The 15,000-nt window shown below is 44.8% G+C and overlaps 1 protein-coding gene across 2 annotated transcripts in view; it reads right to left on the minus strand.

The window, feature by feature from the left end:
- The window catches only part of nav3 (neuron navigator 3), a 339,677-nt gene that overhangs the window by 150,982 nt on the left and 173,695 nt on the right, over positions 1–15,000 (minus strand). For both annotated transcript variants that reach the window (XM_072453275.1, XM_072453276.1), the window contains exons 8-9: positions 9,035–9,416; positions 7,370–8,014 (exon numbers count right to left, since the gene is read on the minus strand). In XM_072453275.1, coding sequence (XP_072309376.1) covers positions 7,370–8,014; positions 9,035–9,416 — 1,027 coding nt within the window. The remainder of the gene's footprint in view (positions 1–7,369; positions 8,015–9,034; positions 9,417–15,000) is intronic.

Consider the following 15,000-nt stretch of genomic DNA (forward strand, 5'->3'; position numbering starts at 1 on the left):
ATCGTAAAGCTAAAGTAAACCAGGTCTAAATCTGCGTTCACACTGCACAGCACATGTCAACCGGAACTAAACCAGAGCTAAACCTGGACAAGACCAGAACTGAACCAGAGGAGGATCAATCCAACATCAAGGCTAAACCAGGTCCAAACAAGACCCAACAGGACCAAACAAGACCAAACAAGACCCAACAGGACCAAACAGGACCAAAACAGGACCAAAACAGGACCAAACAGGACCCAACAGGACCAAAACAGGACCCAAAAGGACCAAAATAAGACCAAACAGGACCATGCAGGACCAAAACAGGGCCAAAACACGACCCAACAAGACCAAAACAGGACCAAACAGGACCAAACAAGACCCAACAGGACACAACAGGACTATACAGGACCGAAACAGGACCAAAACAGGACCAAACATGACCCAACAGGACCAAAACAGGACCAAACATGACCCAACAGGACCAAACAAGACCCAACAGGACACAACAGGACTATACAGGACCGAAACAGGACCAAAACAGGACCAAACATGACCCAACAGGACCAAAACAGGACCAAACATGACCCAACAGGACCAAAACAGGAACAAACAAGATGAAACAGGACCAAACAAGACCAAACAGGACCAAACAGGACCAAAACACGACTTAACAGGTCCAAACAGGACTCAACAGGAAAATACAGGACCGAAACAGGACCAAACAGGTCGACCAAAATGTGTATTTGACTGATGTGGGTGTAATCCCTCATTCGTCCAGAAGAGTTCTGTTGTAGAAGAAGATTCAGTTGTATCGTCTGGACTGAGCTCTGACATCAAAAGAGGATTATTCTGCACTTTTGAGATTCATTTGACTGACATTTCACATTTGTCTGATAATTAAACCTCCACTAATGCGTTAAAGACACATTTCCGTTGAGTTGACATAATATCGTCCGAATATCGTTATTGGGATACTCCTCTCTGTCGCCGCCCCGATCACGACAGTTTTGGTCATGACTCAATGAAGCTTTAATATTCTTCATTCGAGGGGCGATTTATTCATCCATTCAGAACCTTTTCTTTTTGAACGCACCATTTGGGATTTGATTGACGCCATAACCGTAATCACATGTGATCGTCTGCGCGGCGCTAATCCCTAATCGAAAATAAAATCACAAATAGCTCCAGACCGTCTCCACGAGGACCAGATTGTGTAAAAGTAAAAGTTGGCGTGACGGGACGCGAGCGGCGACGCCAACGACGGGCGACTTTTGCCAGCGCTGGACCGGACGACTGAAACCGCGACACATTTGGACGAGGTTTTCTGCAGCGCGAGGCCAATTATGCACAGAAGTTATGTCCTGGAGGAAGACCAACATTTAAGGAAGTTAATGAAGCCAATAATCAGACGCCAAGAGCACTTTCTCACACTTCACTTCAAATTAAAACAAAAAATAAGTATGCAGAATGTATTAAATATAGGAGTACATTAATATTATTACGTTATATTTCATTTATGTATTTATTCATCTGGATGACATTAATCTGTGTGTGTACAGTGTGTGTGTGTATTATTATGTTTGCTTGTTTGTATTAGGGCTGCAACTTACGATTATTCTAATTGTTTTTTTTGATTGGCTGACCAGTCAAACAGTTTTTCATTATTATTTCTATTGCACTTTAAGGTTTTATCAATTAAATAATGGTATAAAATATCATGACTGGGCTTTTAGATGGAGAATATGTACAAATTATTGATGAAAATCTGATTGTTTGATTTAAAAATGGCTTTTCATGTGTTTGAGATTGTATAATCCAGATAACTATTAATCTACATATATATTTTTGTCAGTATTAGTTGATCATGTGTGTGTTTATGTATTCATCTATATATATATATATATATATATATATATATATATATATATATGCAATGACAATAACGTTTAAAGCGCCCCCTACAGGTCAGACGACTCACTGAACTAAAATGCACTTAAGATTCATATATTTTGAATGTGGCTAAAAAATATTATAACAAATTGTCCCAGAATAGCATTTTTTTAGGTTTATAATGTCACTTCCTGTTTGTAATTGGTGTCATCACGCGAGGACATTACCCAGCAAACACTGGGTCAAAACACATCTAATGTCACTATTGTTTTTAATTTGACAAATAAAAAAAATGAGAGTGACTTTATTTTGTTGAATTAATGTTTACTCTAGAGTAAAAAAAGTTGTTTTTTTGTGTAAATTCTGCATAAACTTAGACTGGAATGTCCCTGGTATGATGTCACTTCCTGTCATGTTCTACAGATTTTTAAACGTTTTCTGCACAAATACCTGCTCGATCGGTGTCAAACTATCATTTATATTTACAACAGGTATAAATTCACCAAATAAAGTAAAAATTCAATAATCGTAAAAACCTGTCATCTGCACTTTAAAGGTCCCATAACATGCAAAATCGACTTTTCAGAGCTTTTAACCTTCTTACACATTACTATTTGTGCTTCATATATGTACCCAGAGTGTTTTTTTGATTGATTCCCGCAGTGTTTAGCTATATTACAGACTATCTCCTTTCCTCCAATCTCCAAACTGACGGGCGGTGGGGCAAGACCGCGTCATACCCACAGGCACGCGTCACCATCCCCCCTCCCCCTCCCCCCTCTCCACCCCCCTCACCCTCCCGCCTGCCGCCTCCCGCCTCCTTCCCCCCGGCTCCGCGCTGCTCCAGACTCCCGTGTCTCCCTACAAGCTCCGGAGTTTTTCTGCTTCGATTTACGAGGAAACACGGCTCAAAGAGACCCAAAACATTAATGATATCGCACTCTTTACTTTTATCACAATGGTGAAGGTTTATTTGGCCGTTGAAAATGGAGAAAAGTTCAATCCGATACCGAAAAACCAGGAAATAAGAGCGCGATGGACATAAAGACTTATATATATATATATATATATATATATATATATATATATATATATATATATATCTGTTCTGCGCACGCTTTAGAAGTAACACCAGTTTTATTTAGCCTCAAAATAGACTCTTTCTCACTCACTCGCGCGGAGCGGCGCACCGCGGAGCTTTACAGCACACAGCTGTGGGGCCGGCTCACACGCGCTCTGAGACTACGTCACGGGTGGGCGGGGCACACACGCTCTCTGAGACTACGTCACGGGTTGGGCGGGGCACACACGCTCTCTGAGACTACGTCACGGGTGGGCGGGGCACACACGCTCTCTGAGACTACGTCACGGGTTGGGCGGGGCACACACGCTCTCTGAGACTACGTCACGGGTTGGGCGGGGGAGCCAGATGGCTCTTCGCAAGGGTGGGGGCGAATATCAAACCAAGCCATCTGCATTTCCGGGTTGGCGAGGGGGTCCAAGGTCTGGGTGATATTTCTTAACTATTATGTTAAGGGTGTTGCACAACCCTTATTATTATTATCAATTATACACTTAGGATAGACTACGAAACGTGATGCCATAACATGCGTGACGCATGTTAACAATAAAAACTCACATTTAATCCATTTTAGATTTAGATCGATTATGAGCACATTATCTAACATTTCACTGATCCCGTCAATGCTTTCGAGTCTTTACGCCGCGTCATTGTAAAAACCCCGTCCCGTCTGTGCAGAAGAGCGCACCGCCGCTGCATTTGAACGGCGTAAACACAACGGATTAAAGTCGTGCTTAACCTCAGCGGAGACGGCTGCGAGCGAGGCCCTGCTGACGGTGCGTTCAGCCGAGCGCGGCCCGGGATCGAGCGCCGCTCAGAGCCCGGATTCATCGCTCTCTTTCTCTCGCCGCACAAAGGCTTCACGCAGAGTTTGGCAGATCAGACGGGAAGCAAAATAAATAAAAAAAGAGAGTCGTCCCGGCAGGATTAGACTCGTGTCCTCGCCGCGCCTGTGACGAATGCCGAGAAGGAGAACCAGAATAAACTCCCCCAAATCGTGTTTCCTGTATCGTTTGGTGTATTTTGCGGGACGTATTTGGAGCTGCAGGACTGCCGGAGCGAATGCACTCACGGTATTAACGGCGCAGTACGTTTAAACGGCGGGAAACGGAAGCAAGAAGCGACGTGTTCGGAGGTTTGAAGGTGCGCTGAGGTAAAAGTGTCCGGAGTTTGTCATTTGGACACTGTTTCGACTTCATTTTCAATCTGAGGCACATCGTTTGAGCAGCAAACTTTTAAACTCCTCTCCTGAGCTCTGATTGGATCCTGCCCAAAGGGGGAGGTTCAACTGAAACTTGCCCCGCCCTCGTTTACAAGTCGTGACAGTTTGACTCTTACAGTCTGCGTCGCTATTGTGCTTTTCTCTGCTGTTCGTAGTAGTTCAACTCTATGAAAACTGTGACTCATTACGTTCTTAAATTGTAATATTGATCTAAAACGACCTAAAAAAAAAGACGTCGCCCTTTCGAGAGCCACGGTTCTCGATAGCGAGCGGTAGATCTGTTTAAATTTGTGCCAAAATGCTACGAAACGCTGCCTACGCCTGTCACCGTTTGAAGAATATAACAAAGTACGAAAAGGCAGTGGGCGCGTATCTGCGGGAGAATCACTCAAATACGCATGATTCAAATACAACTAAATGTAACTGTGAGTGAGTAAAACATTATAATGCGATTCTAGAAGTTGATTTTTCTTCTTTAAAGGCGTTATGGACGATTTTTCAGCTATTTGAGAAGTGTTTATTTATCAGCGCGACGGATCACATCGCATCTCTCGTCTCCTGTGGATTTCCGTCTTCTTCTGCGTCAGCTCGAACTGTCTTTCTCTGTCTTCATTTTGTCCCATACACTGAGGGAACTATATTATGATAGATCAATGCGCTTAGGTACAGGGAAACGTGCTGCTCTCAGGGGACGAGCCGCACGAGGCTGCATGTGAACCAGGCTCTGCAGGTGAACGAGGCTCTGCAGGTGAACCAGGCTCTGCAGGTGAACCAGGCTCTGCATGTGAACCAGGCTCTGCAGGTGAACCAGGCTCTGCAGGTGAACCAGGCTCTGCAGGTGAACCAGGCTCTGCAGGTGAACCAGGCTCTGCAGGTGAGCAGTAGGTGCGTTTTATGATTGACACGTGGCAGGACTAATCGGCAGTCCACGCCACGAGGACACTCAGAGGACACTCAGATTTGGGCCAAAAAATCGTCCATTACACCTTTAAGTCTCATGCCGTGGTTTTATGAGGCTATTGTAGCTGGAGGGGAGGTTGTATCTCAGACATTCCCTTTGAAAGACGGGTTTTCTTTAACATAAATCGCCTCCTTCACTCTTCTTTTAAACCATCCCTTCTCCCGGTTTACACTTTTTATCTCGCTTTTGTGGCGTTTGGATGAAAACGCACAGCTGATTGTAAACCAGAATACGAGTGTCTACAGCCTTTGTGTCTCTCCAATCCAACACTCAGTGCGAGAATACTTTGTTTTTTTGTGTGCATCTTGTCCTTGGGATGAAGGAGTTTCCTTGCACCCGTCATCACGTGTTGACCGCTTCAGTTTAGTTCCGTTTTTCAGACGGACCAGACACAATTTCTCCTCGTTTCCGTTTCCTTTTTGCTCTGCTTTTTGACTCTTTTATCTTTGTTGAAAGCCCAAGAGGGCGTTCCGGACGTGCTGTCTTTCCTTCTTTCTTGCCACAGCACAAACTTACATTCTGCACCTTTAAATGGTCATGTGCTTTAGTCACGCAGTAAGTAAGACTAAACCACAACTGTCAAAAACTGGAGGTAAACCAGTTCTAAAACAGGGCTAGACTAAGTAGGGCAAAAGCAGGACTATAACTACTACTACTACTTTATTGATTTAGTAACAGAATACAAGCACCGGAAATACATATTCAGAATACTTATTTATAGTAACTGTATTCCGCTTCATTCACACGTTATTTTGGAGGTATTCAGCATATTGTACTCGTGATATTTGAGCACAATATTTAGGCACAGCTCTTATAGTGAGTGCATGTGCATTTACTCCTTTACTTTGTGATAATCATTCTCTTGTCATATCAATAAATGCAGAACAAGCGATGAAACATGAACAAAAAGCTGCATTTTAATCTTATGTCACATTTTCACACTATAATACAAAGCAACTCCATGTGAAAGTATTCTGAGTATTCAGAATACAGTACTCTGATTGGACCAAGTGACGGAACACGTTACAAAATATATTGTTATGCAGATATATTCAGTATTGTCGTACTAAATACATAGTATTCTTCTAGACTAAATTTCAAGACTAAATCAGTTGTAAAATGTTCTCGGCAGAATTAAACTGGAACTAAATGCGTATTCGTCCCCAAAGTGGCACTGAACAAAAATACATCTTCTTATAACACGGCATTTTTCTTGACGGTGGAACTGCCAACACATAATGTACCTACTGTATAATGTATCTATTTATTTACTGTTGGCGTAGCATTTACAGAGCCTGACGGTGCAAATGTTCAGCAGCACCTTTCAAACACCCACATGAAGGTTACACAAGAATCTGGGTGCGATAAAAGACATAAGATCTATATTTCAAGGGTTTTTTAAGCACTGAAAACATCGGTAGCTGTGGAAAACAAACGCTAGATAAGTTGAATGTCGCACCACGCCATACCTGACCTGGCAACGATAAAACAAGCAAAAATATGTTGGAACAGCTTAAACACACCTTAAAACAACAACAAAGCGACAACAAAATCAATCTAAATGAGTCTATTTCAGTGCGTTTCAGCCTTGCAGCGCCACACACGACGCTCGAGGCGCGTTAGACGACCTGAGGCGCCGCGCGGCGTGCAGCGTGCGGTGGGCGGCGGGCCTTGGCCTTGAGCCCCGCCTCCCGCCGTGTCTACGATCAATCTCTGCCAACCGTAGAGCACCGGCGCCAAAAGCAACCGCAGAGGAGCTCGGCCGCAAAAATGTCCATCGTTTCTTTGTCATTTACTCACTTTTACAAACGCACAAATGCTAGCATGAAGCGCTAGCCTCTGCTAACCACAACAGTGACCTCACCCAACAGCGCCTGGAGCTGTAACATCCAAACATCTTTTAGGACAAAAAACAAAACTGTGCAGTGGATATCAGGCTTGAACTGGGTAAAACCAACTCTGAAATACGGCCACGTCATTGTAGTTCAACACACAGACAAACACAGACCAACACAGACAAACACAGACAAACACAGACAAACACAGACCAACACAGACCAACACAGACAAACACAGACAAACACAGACAAACACAGACAAACACAGACAAACACAGACAAACACAGACAAACACAGACAAACACAGACTAACACAGACAAACACAGACTAACCTATGGAGGACAAAATGGACAACGTGGATACGATTGAGTCTAAGTAGCTGTACTTTCTTACCTGTACATGAACGGAGCCACCGTGGCCGTGTTGGGATGGTTGTGCTGCTGCTGCTGGGGCAGTTGGACCACCCCGTTGCCCCCTTGACCCGCCCCTCCTCCCGACCCTAGCCCTCCTCCCGTCCCGCACCCGGACAGCGCCGAGGTGCTGGTGGACGAGGTCAGGCTGGTCCTCTTCCCCTCCGACCCGCCCGTGGAGGACCTCTGGATGTAGAAGCTCCCGCTCTGGCCCGCTTTGCTCAGCTTGGCCCGTTCCCCGTCCGCACCGCGCAGGTTCCCGCTACTGTTTAAGGCTTGGGTTTGCGACTTGCTGGAGGCGGCCGAGGGCCCTTTGAGTCCCGGTTTGGGGATGCCGGTGGAAGGCGTCGTGGAAGTGCTGGTTTCTTTCTTTGCTGATGACGATTTGCCGCCTTTGGGGATGAAGCTGCCGATTTTGGAGTTCTTTTTGGAGGTTTCCGAGGCGTTGTCGTCTTTGGGGGACGATGAGGATTCCTTCGAGGTTTTCCCGGACTTGCCCTTGTCCTCCTTGTCCTTGGAGGAAGCTGCGGTTTTACTCGACTTGGAGTACGACGTGGAGGACGTTTTGCCGGAGGCGGCGATGGAGGACGTTTGGGTCTTGGGTGGGGGCTGCTTGGCTGGAGCAGTGCTGTGAGAGGAAAAGATAAGGTTAAAATAAACTACTATTTATCAATTAGTGATGTCAGCAAACGCAAAAAATGTCACAATAATGCAAAGTTGTCATTTGTTATAACTCTGGACACAGGAGACTTTTTAGGGTGCACTTTGCCACCACATGACATGAAACAAGCAAAGAGACTCAAGGTAAGAATGTGGTGTTCAGGTTTGTGTTTGAGCGATAAAAACGTGAGAAAGCAATTAAAAAAGACGCATAATCAGTACAGTGGCATAAATGTAGAAGTATCATCGAGTGGGCGTGAGAAACTGACGATTCATCACGAAACTTTTTCAACTTTTTCAAATTCGAATTTGAATTAGTTTCCTGGCAAATTATGTCAATTTTAAGCACAATTGATTCAAGTCGAGTCACAATTGTGTTATTTTAGACGTTGGTGACATAGTCTTGCGCCTACATTGTTCTGTAGATGTAAAAATACAGCGCGACGACGCTAGCTACACATTAGCATTCAACCCGCATCTTCCTAGAACTAGGGCCGTTCAACCACTGTATTCTTCTCCTTGTCTTTGTGTCTGTATTTGGAACAATATATATGCTAGTTTAGGTTCTTGAATTAAAAAGGACAGATATTTACACTTTGCTATGGACCTTAAATATCTTAAATAAACATGAGCCAATAAGTTAGTTTGGCTGAAAAACAGACTAAATGAAAGCCATTTTGCCTTTTTGGAACTCTTTGGTGCGAATAAGGCACTGCACCAAATGTGACTTTACAACTCTCTTATGGATTTGCAGTAAAATAGAGCTTTTTTTGGACATTTTAGATCATATAATTTGAGTAAAATATTCAAATCGGCCCAGAAATATCGGCAAAGCTCGCTTATCGTGCATCGGCTGCGTTGGACGATCTGAATTCAACATGCAGTGCAACAAAGGCCACACACCTTTTCTGAATGTTCAACCCTCTCATGATGATGCAATGAGCAACGCCCCGTAACGAGCCGCCTCACCCAACACCACGCCCCGTACCTGGTTGCCGTGACGCCCTCGTCGCCGTACTCCGACATATCGTCCTCCTCCTGCAGCGCCATCTCCACCACGGACGGGGAGACTCTGGAGCCCGCCCTGGGGTTGATGAGCCTGAACTTCTCCAGCATGGACCTCTGCGGCGGCACTGCGCCCGAGCCCGCGCCCGCCTGGTGCCCGCTCTCCTGGGTGGGCGAGTGCGTGGGGCTGGCCAGCATGGACGACGTGGCGCTGTGCTTGAGGTTCATGGACTTGCTGCGCCAGGATTTGGAGGAGGTCGGCGAGGGGATGGAGGAGGTCAGCTGCTGCCCGCTCAGGCTGGAGGAGACCGAGCCGCTGAGGGAGCCGCCGTTCAGGCCGGACACGGGGACGGACCTCACCGACTCTGGAGGGCAAACCACACCAAAGGCACAGGAGTTAGAAACGACTCAGGCCTTAATCTGTGCGTAGATCTGAGCAATTAGTCATACATCTTTGTGAAGTTGATTGTTGGTCTGGTGCTGTTTGATTGAAGTTTTAGATCAATTCCAAAGTCATAAACGTGGTAATTTTAGCTTAATGTTTTATGTTTAATGTTTTAGTTTAATGTATTTATTTCCTTTTGCTGTTCTGCTCTTGTCTTTCACAAACAAAAGTGCGATAACTATTACAGTTCATGCATTTAATACAGTCTGAAGCAGTAACCTCACAATACTCATTACATGAAGCATTCCCCTCAAAAAGGGTCTTAAAAGGTCATTTTATTGATGTTTTTCATAGTAAATAATAAAACGCGTTGGGATTCCATGTGCACAGAGCCCTCGATATCAGACCACAATTGATTTATGAGTAATTCACTTGTTCAGGTCAGATGCTTCCACCTTAATGCACTGGACAGCAGCAATTAATAATCACTTCACATGAGTTGAAGGTATCACCATGAGCATGCGCTGTATCGATCTGTATCGTCGCCATGACATTTTGCCCTTGTTAAACATCAGTGTCTGGTCGACTCTCGCCGTCTCGTCCCAGCATGCTCTGGCTGATGTTCATCTAAAACCCCGATGGTCTCACTCCGGTCGAGCTTCATCTGCTGCTGCAACAAGAGTCTTCTTCTTCCAGATACAACACCCAGAACTCACAGCTCATCAGACTAAAGGTTCCCAAGGACAGTTCCTCTCGCGGCCTCATGTAGTTCTGATTTATTGCTGCTAATGATCGGAATTCAGCTCAGAATCTGCTAAAACTGGAGTCTTTGATTTACTCTCTTTTTGCTGTTAAAAGTAAACTAAAGGACATTTTTACATGAATGATGTGTATTTTAGTTAAAGCAAAATGTCACTGCCTCTCCCGTCCCCTTGGGTGCTCTCCAGTTAAACAACTTTGTGAATAAGAATCTGTTCCTAATGTTTTGCCTGGTAAAATAAAGGTTAAAATAAAATGAATAAAATGAAAATTGAATTAAACAAAATAAATATATACTTTAAAAAATAATTAAACAATGAAACAAATAAAATAATACAAAATAAATTAAAAATAAAAATAAATAAAATAAATAAAATAAATAAAATAAATAAAATAAATAAAATAAATAAAATAAATAAAATAAATAAAATAAAATAAAAAATACATGAAAAAAATGAAATTAAAAATAAATGAATAATTAAATTCAATTAAATTTAATTACATTTAATTTAAAACAAATATTTTCAGTACAGCTTTAGTGTGCCCAATATAAATAGCAAGAATGAACAAGAGGATTTGAAAAGTTCCTGGAGCTGTTTTGGTACAGGTGAGGCTTTCTGTGCGTTTCTGAGTTTGCATGTTCTACCAGTGACACCAGCTGCATTGAGTGCCTCATCACAGAGGAACTTTTAGAGATGGTTCCCCGGGTCGCCCACTGCCCCCGACCCAGCGCCACTGAAGAACGGATCAAACACAGAAGACAAATGTCCCTTTTGTGCAAATAAAATACTTCATATCTACTGCATTTTATGGGTTTTTGTTTGTTTGCAAAATAGCCCTCGCCCAGCAACAAAGTGACATTTAATTTTGTCGTCCACTGAAGAAAGAGAGAGAGAGAGAGAAGAAAAAAAGAAAAAAAAAAGGGTCCTGGCTGTTGTTGCCATGGAAACGGCACAGTCAGGTGAAAAGTGCCGGCTCCGGTTAAACGGGGGGAGAAAGGGAGGAGAGAAAGAGATGGAGAAAGTGAGGCGGAAAGAGGCCGCGAGAGAGGGAGGGAGACGAGGGAGGAGACGAGGGCGAGGAGACGAGGGCGGAGACGAGGGCGAGGAGACGAGGGCGAGGAGGGAGGACAAGATAGAAGGAGTGAGTGAATTTGGACGGGGACGGGGTTAATTGACTGGACACAACACACACAGCGTCACAGCAAACTGAACTTAGCCATTTGCATTCAAATACCGAGGCTCGTATTATTATCTGTGCGAGAGACAGAGAGAAAGAGAAAGAAAGAGAGAGAAAGAGGGAGAAAGAGGGAGAAAGAGGGGGATTTAGACAAACAGCAGCTCTGCGTTTTCTTATCAGCATCGCATTAGAGAGACGTGATGAAGAGGAGGGAGCACCTTTGGGTCCTCCGTCACCGTTATGAACAAATGTGCAGAGACGCCAAGGCAAAACTGTGCCGCGTTTGCAGTAGGAAAGGCACGACTCGTACGATGTTGTTTAGAGGCGGGGCTGAACGATATCGGAAAGTATACGGCGTTTTTAAAAATCGAAATATACTTTTTGATGTTTATTTTCAATACTTAAACTAAATAAATGATGTGTTCCTTGTCGATGTGTTGTTAAAACTCATAAAAACTTAAAGTGCCTATGACAGGTTTTTACTATTTTCTCATTTTGGCTTTATTTGGTGTGTTTATACCTGTTGTACTTATACATTATAGTTTTACACCAGTCGAGTAGGTATTTGTGGAGAAAACGTTGAAAAATCTGTGGAAAAAATGACAGGAAGTGACATCACACCAGGGACACTCATTTCAGTCAAAGTTTATGCAGAATTTATGGAAAAAAAGCAACTTTTTTGACTCTTTAAACATTAATTCAACAAAATAAAGTTGCTTTCATGTATTTTTATTTGTCAAATTAAAACAGATATGACATTAGATGAGTTTTGGCCCAGTGTTTGCTCGGTAATGTCCTAGTGTGATGTCATCAATTACAAACAGGAAGTGAAATTATAAACCTCAAAAATTGGCTTGATAATTTTAAGCAAAAGTTTAAATGAATATATCTTATCTGCATTTTAGTTCAAAGAGTCGTCCGACCTGTAGGGGGCGCTTTACTAGAGATAAACCGAGACTAAATCAAGGCTAATTGAGACTGACAAAGGAAAAGCATGAATAAAATCAGAAATATATACAGTAATATTCACATGTTTCTGTCAGATGGAGAACTTTAAGATAGTTTGTTGTGGTATCGATTATTGAGTGAGGTATTATTGTGATATAAATACTTTGTTTGTTTGTGAGTCATGTCGAGCTTCTTGAGAGCGTTGATCTGGGACAGGTTTATGGGGCCATAACATATTTATACCGTGGAATTGCTAAATGGCAGAAACACTCAAAATGCAACTCTGAGCAAGATAAGAACTGGGAGATCTCTGAAACTTGGTTGAAGGCTCATTAAAATTGTTTATATGTGTCTGTATCAATCCAACTTATTTATGTCACTTTAGACACGGTATAAAGCTGTTGTGTTTCAGCAAATGGCCAAACGTGTCAAGTCAAAATGAACTAAGAATATTGCAAATCAAAATGCGTTTACATGTTCTTCCTTTGCAAACAACAAAATATTATGTGCAAAACCTGCTGCGTTTAGACATCTACAAACATGTTCTGAAATGTTAGGGATTCTTGGAGTTTAGACTTTTATCCAAAAACTCAATGCTCAATCTGTGGGTCTAGTCTGAGAACTGATCTTTTTATCCGACCCTGGGCTGCGTGAGGGCCCCTGGACGAATGAGGGATTACGACTCGCTCCTATAGACGTGATACATTTAGTACTTTGTACAGAATCCCTCTACACGAAACTACACGTCTAATATTTCACAGATATTTCCTTCAAAAGTGCACACTGGGAAAAACTGAAAAACTGCAGCAATTTGTCTTTAGCAAACAGCAAAATATTTTGTTTTATGGTGTACAACACCAGTTTAGACCTCTACAAGACCTCGACGAAACCTCTAACAAGACCTCTAACATGACTACTACAAGACCTCTTACAAGACTTCTACGAGACCGCTACAAGACCTCCACAAACCTCTAACAAGACCTCTACGAAACCTCTACGAGACCTCTACATAACCTCTAACACCTCTACGAGACCTCTAACAAGACCTCTACAAGACCTCTACAAGACCTGTAACAAGATCGCTAACAAGACCTCTACAAGGCCGCTAACAAGACCTCTACAAGACCTCTGAGACCTCTAACAAAATCTCGACACGACCTTGAACAAGACCTCGAACAAGACCTCTACACAACCTCTACGAGACCTCTAACAAGACCTCTACACAACCTCTACATGACCTCTAACAAGACCTCTAAGAGGCCTATAACAAGACCAACACAAAACCTCTTACAAGACCTCTACAAGACCTCTACGAGACCGCTACAAGACCTCTACAGTTAAAATGTCAGTGTCTTATGTGAATGCTCTTAAACATCTTTAAACGTGCATCGTGAGCTGAATCCTTAAACATCTGATCACAAAGCTGCAGTGAGCGCTCAGCGGTCTTCTGGGGCCATGTTTGTGATCATCTCTGCATCTGTGCACAGTGGGACCGTGTGGAAGGCTCAGAGATACTGTTGGACCATAACGACGGGCGCTCGGTGCAGAGAATGAAAGCCTCAAAACACAAACGAATGTCTGTGCCCGGCCGGTGCCACGGCTCCTCTGCAGCCTGGCATTTCAAACACATCGATCTGAGCCTCACAAACCTGCGCCTGTCCACACCTCCTGCAGAGACCAGCAAGGAGAGAGGGAGGGGAGAGGAGGGAGGGAAGGAGAGAGGGAGGAGGGAAGGAGAGAGGGATGGAGGAGGGAGAGAGGGAAGGAGAGAGGGAGGGGAGAGAGGGAAGGAGAGAGGGAAGGAGAGAGGGAGAGAGAGAGGAGGGAGGGAGGGGGAGGGAAAGAGGGAGGGAGGGAAGGAGAGAGGGAAGGAGAGAGGGAGGGAGGAGAGGGAAGGAGAGAGGGAAGGAGAGAGGGAGAGAGGGAGAGAGAGAGGAGGGAGGGAGGGGGAGGGAAAGAGGGAGAGAAGGAGAGAGGGAGGGAGGAGGGAGAGAGGGAAGGAGAGAGGGAGAGAGGGAGGGAGAGAGGGAAGGAGAGAGGGAGAGAGGGAGAGAGAGAGGAGGGAGGGGGAGGGAAAGAGGGAGGGAGGGAAGGAGAGAGGGAGGGAGGAGAGGGAAGGAGAGAGGGAAGGAGAGAGGGAGAGAGGGAGAGAGAGAGGAGGGAGGGAGGGGGAGGGAAAGAGGGAGGGAAGGAGAGAGGGAGGGAGGAGGGAGAGAGGGAAGGAGAGAGGGAGGGAGAGAGGGAAGGAGAGAGGGTGGAGGGAAGGAGAGAGGGATGGAGAGAGGGAGGAGGGAAGGAGAGAGGGAGGGGGGAGAGGGAAGGAGAGAGGGAGAGAGGGAGAGCGAGAGGAGGGAGGGAAAAAGGTAAGGAGAGAGGGAAGGAGAGAGGGAGGGAGGAGGGAGAGAGGGAAGGAGAGAGGGAGGGAGAGAGGGAGGGGAGAGAGGGAGGAGGGAAGGAGAGAGGGAAGGAGGGAGGGAAGGAGAGAGGGAGGGAGGAGGGAGAGAGGGAGAGAGGAGGGAGGGGAGAGAGGGAAGGAGGGAGGGAAGGAGAGAGGGAGGGAGGAGGGAGAGAGGGAAGGAGAGAGGGAGAGAGGAGGGAGGGGAGAGAGGGAAGGAGAGAGGGAAGGAGAGAGGGAGAGAGGGAGAGAGAGAGGAGGGAGGGAGGGGGAGGGAAAGAGG

Source organism: Eucyclogobius newberryi, unplaced genomic scaffold, assembly GCF_026437365.1.
Source record: "Eucyclogobius newberryi isolate DKJ021-1_F unplaced genomic scaffold, fEucNew1.0.hap1 SCAF_2, whole genome shotgun sequence".
NCBI classification, from domain to species: Eukaryota; Metazoa; Chordata; class Actinopteri; order Gobiiformes; family Gobiidae; genus Eucyclogobius; species Eucyclogobius newberryi.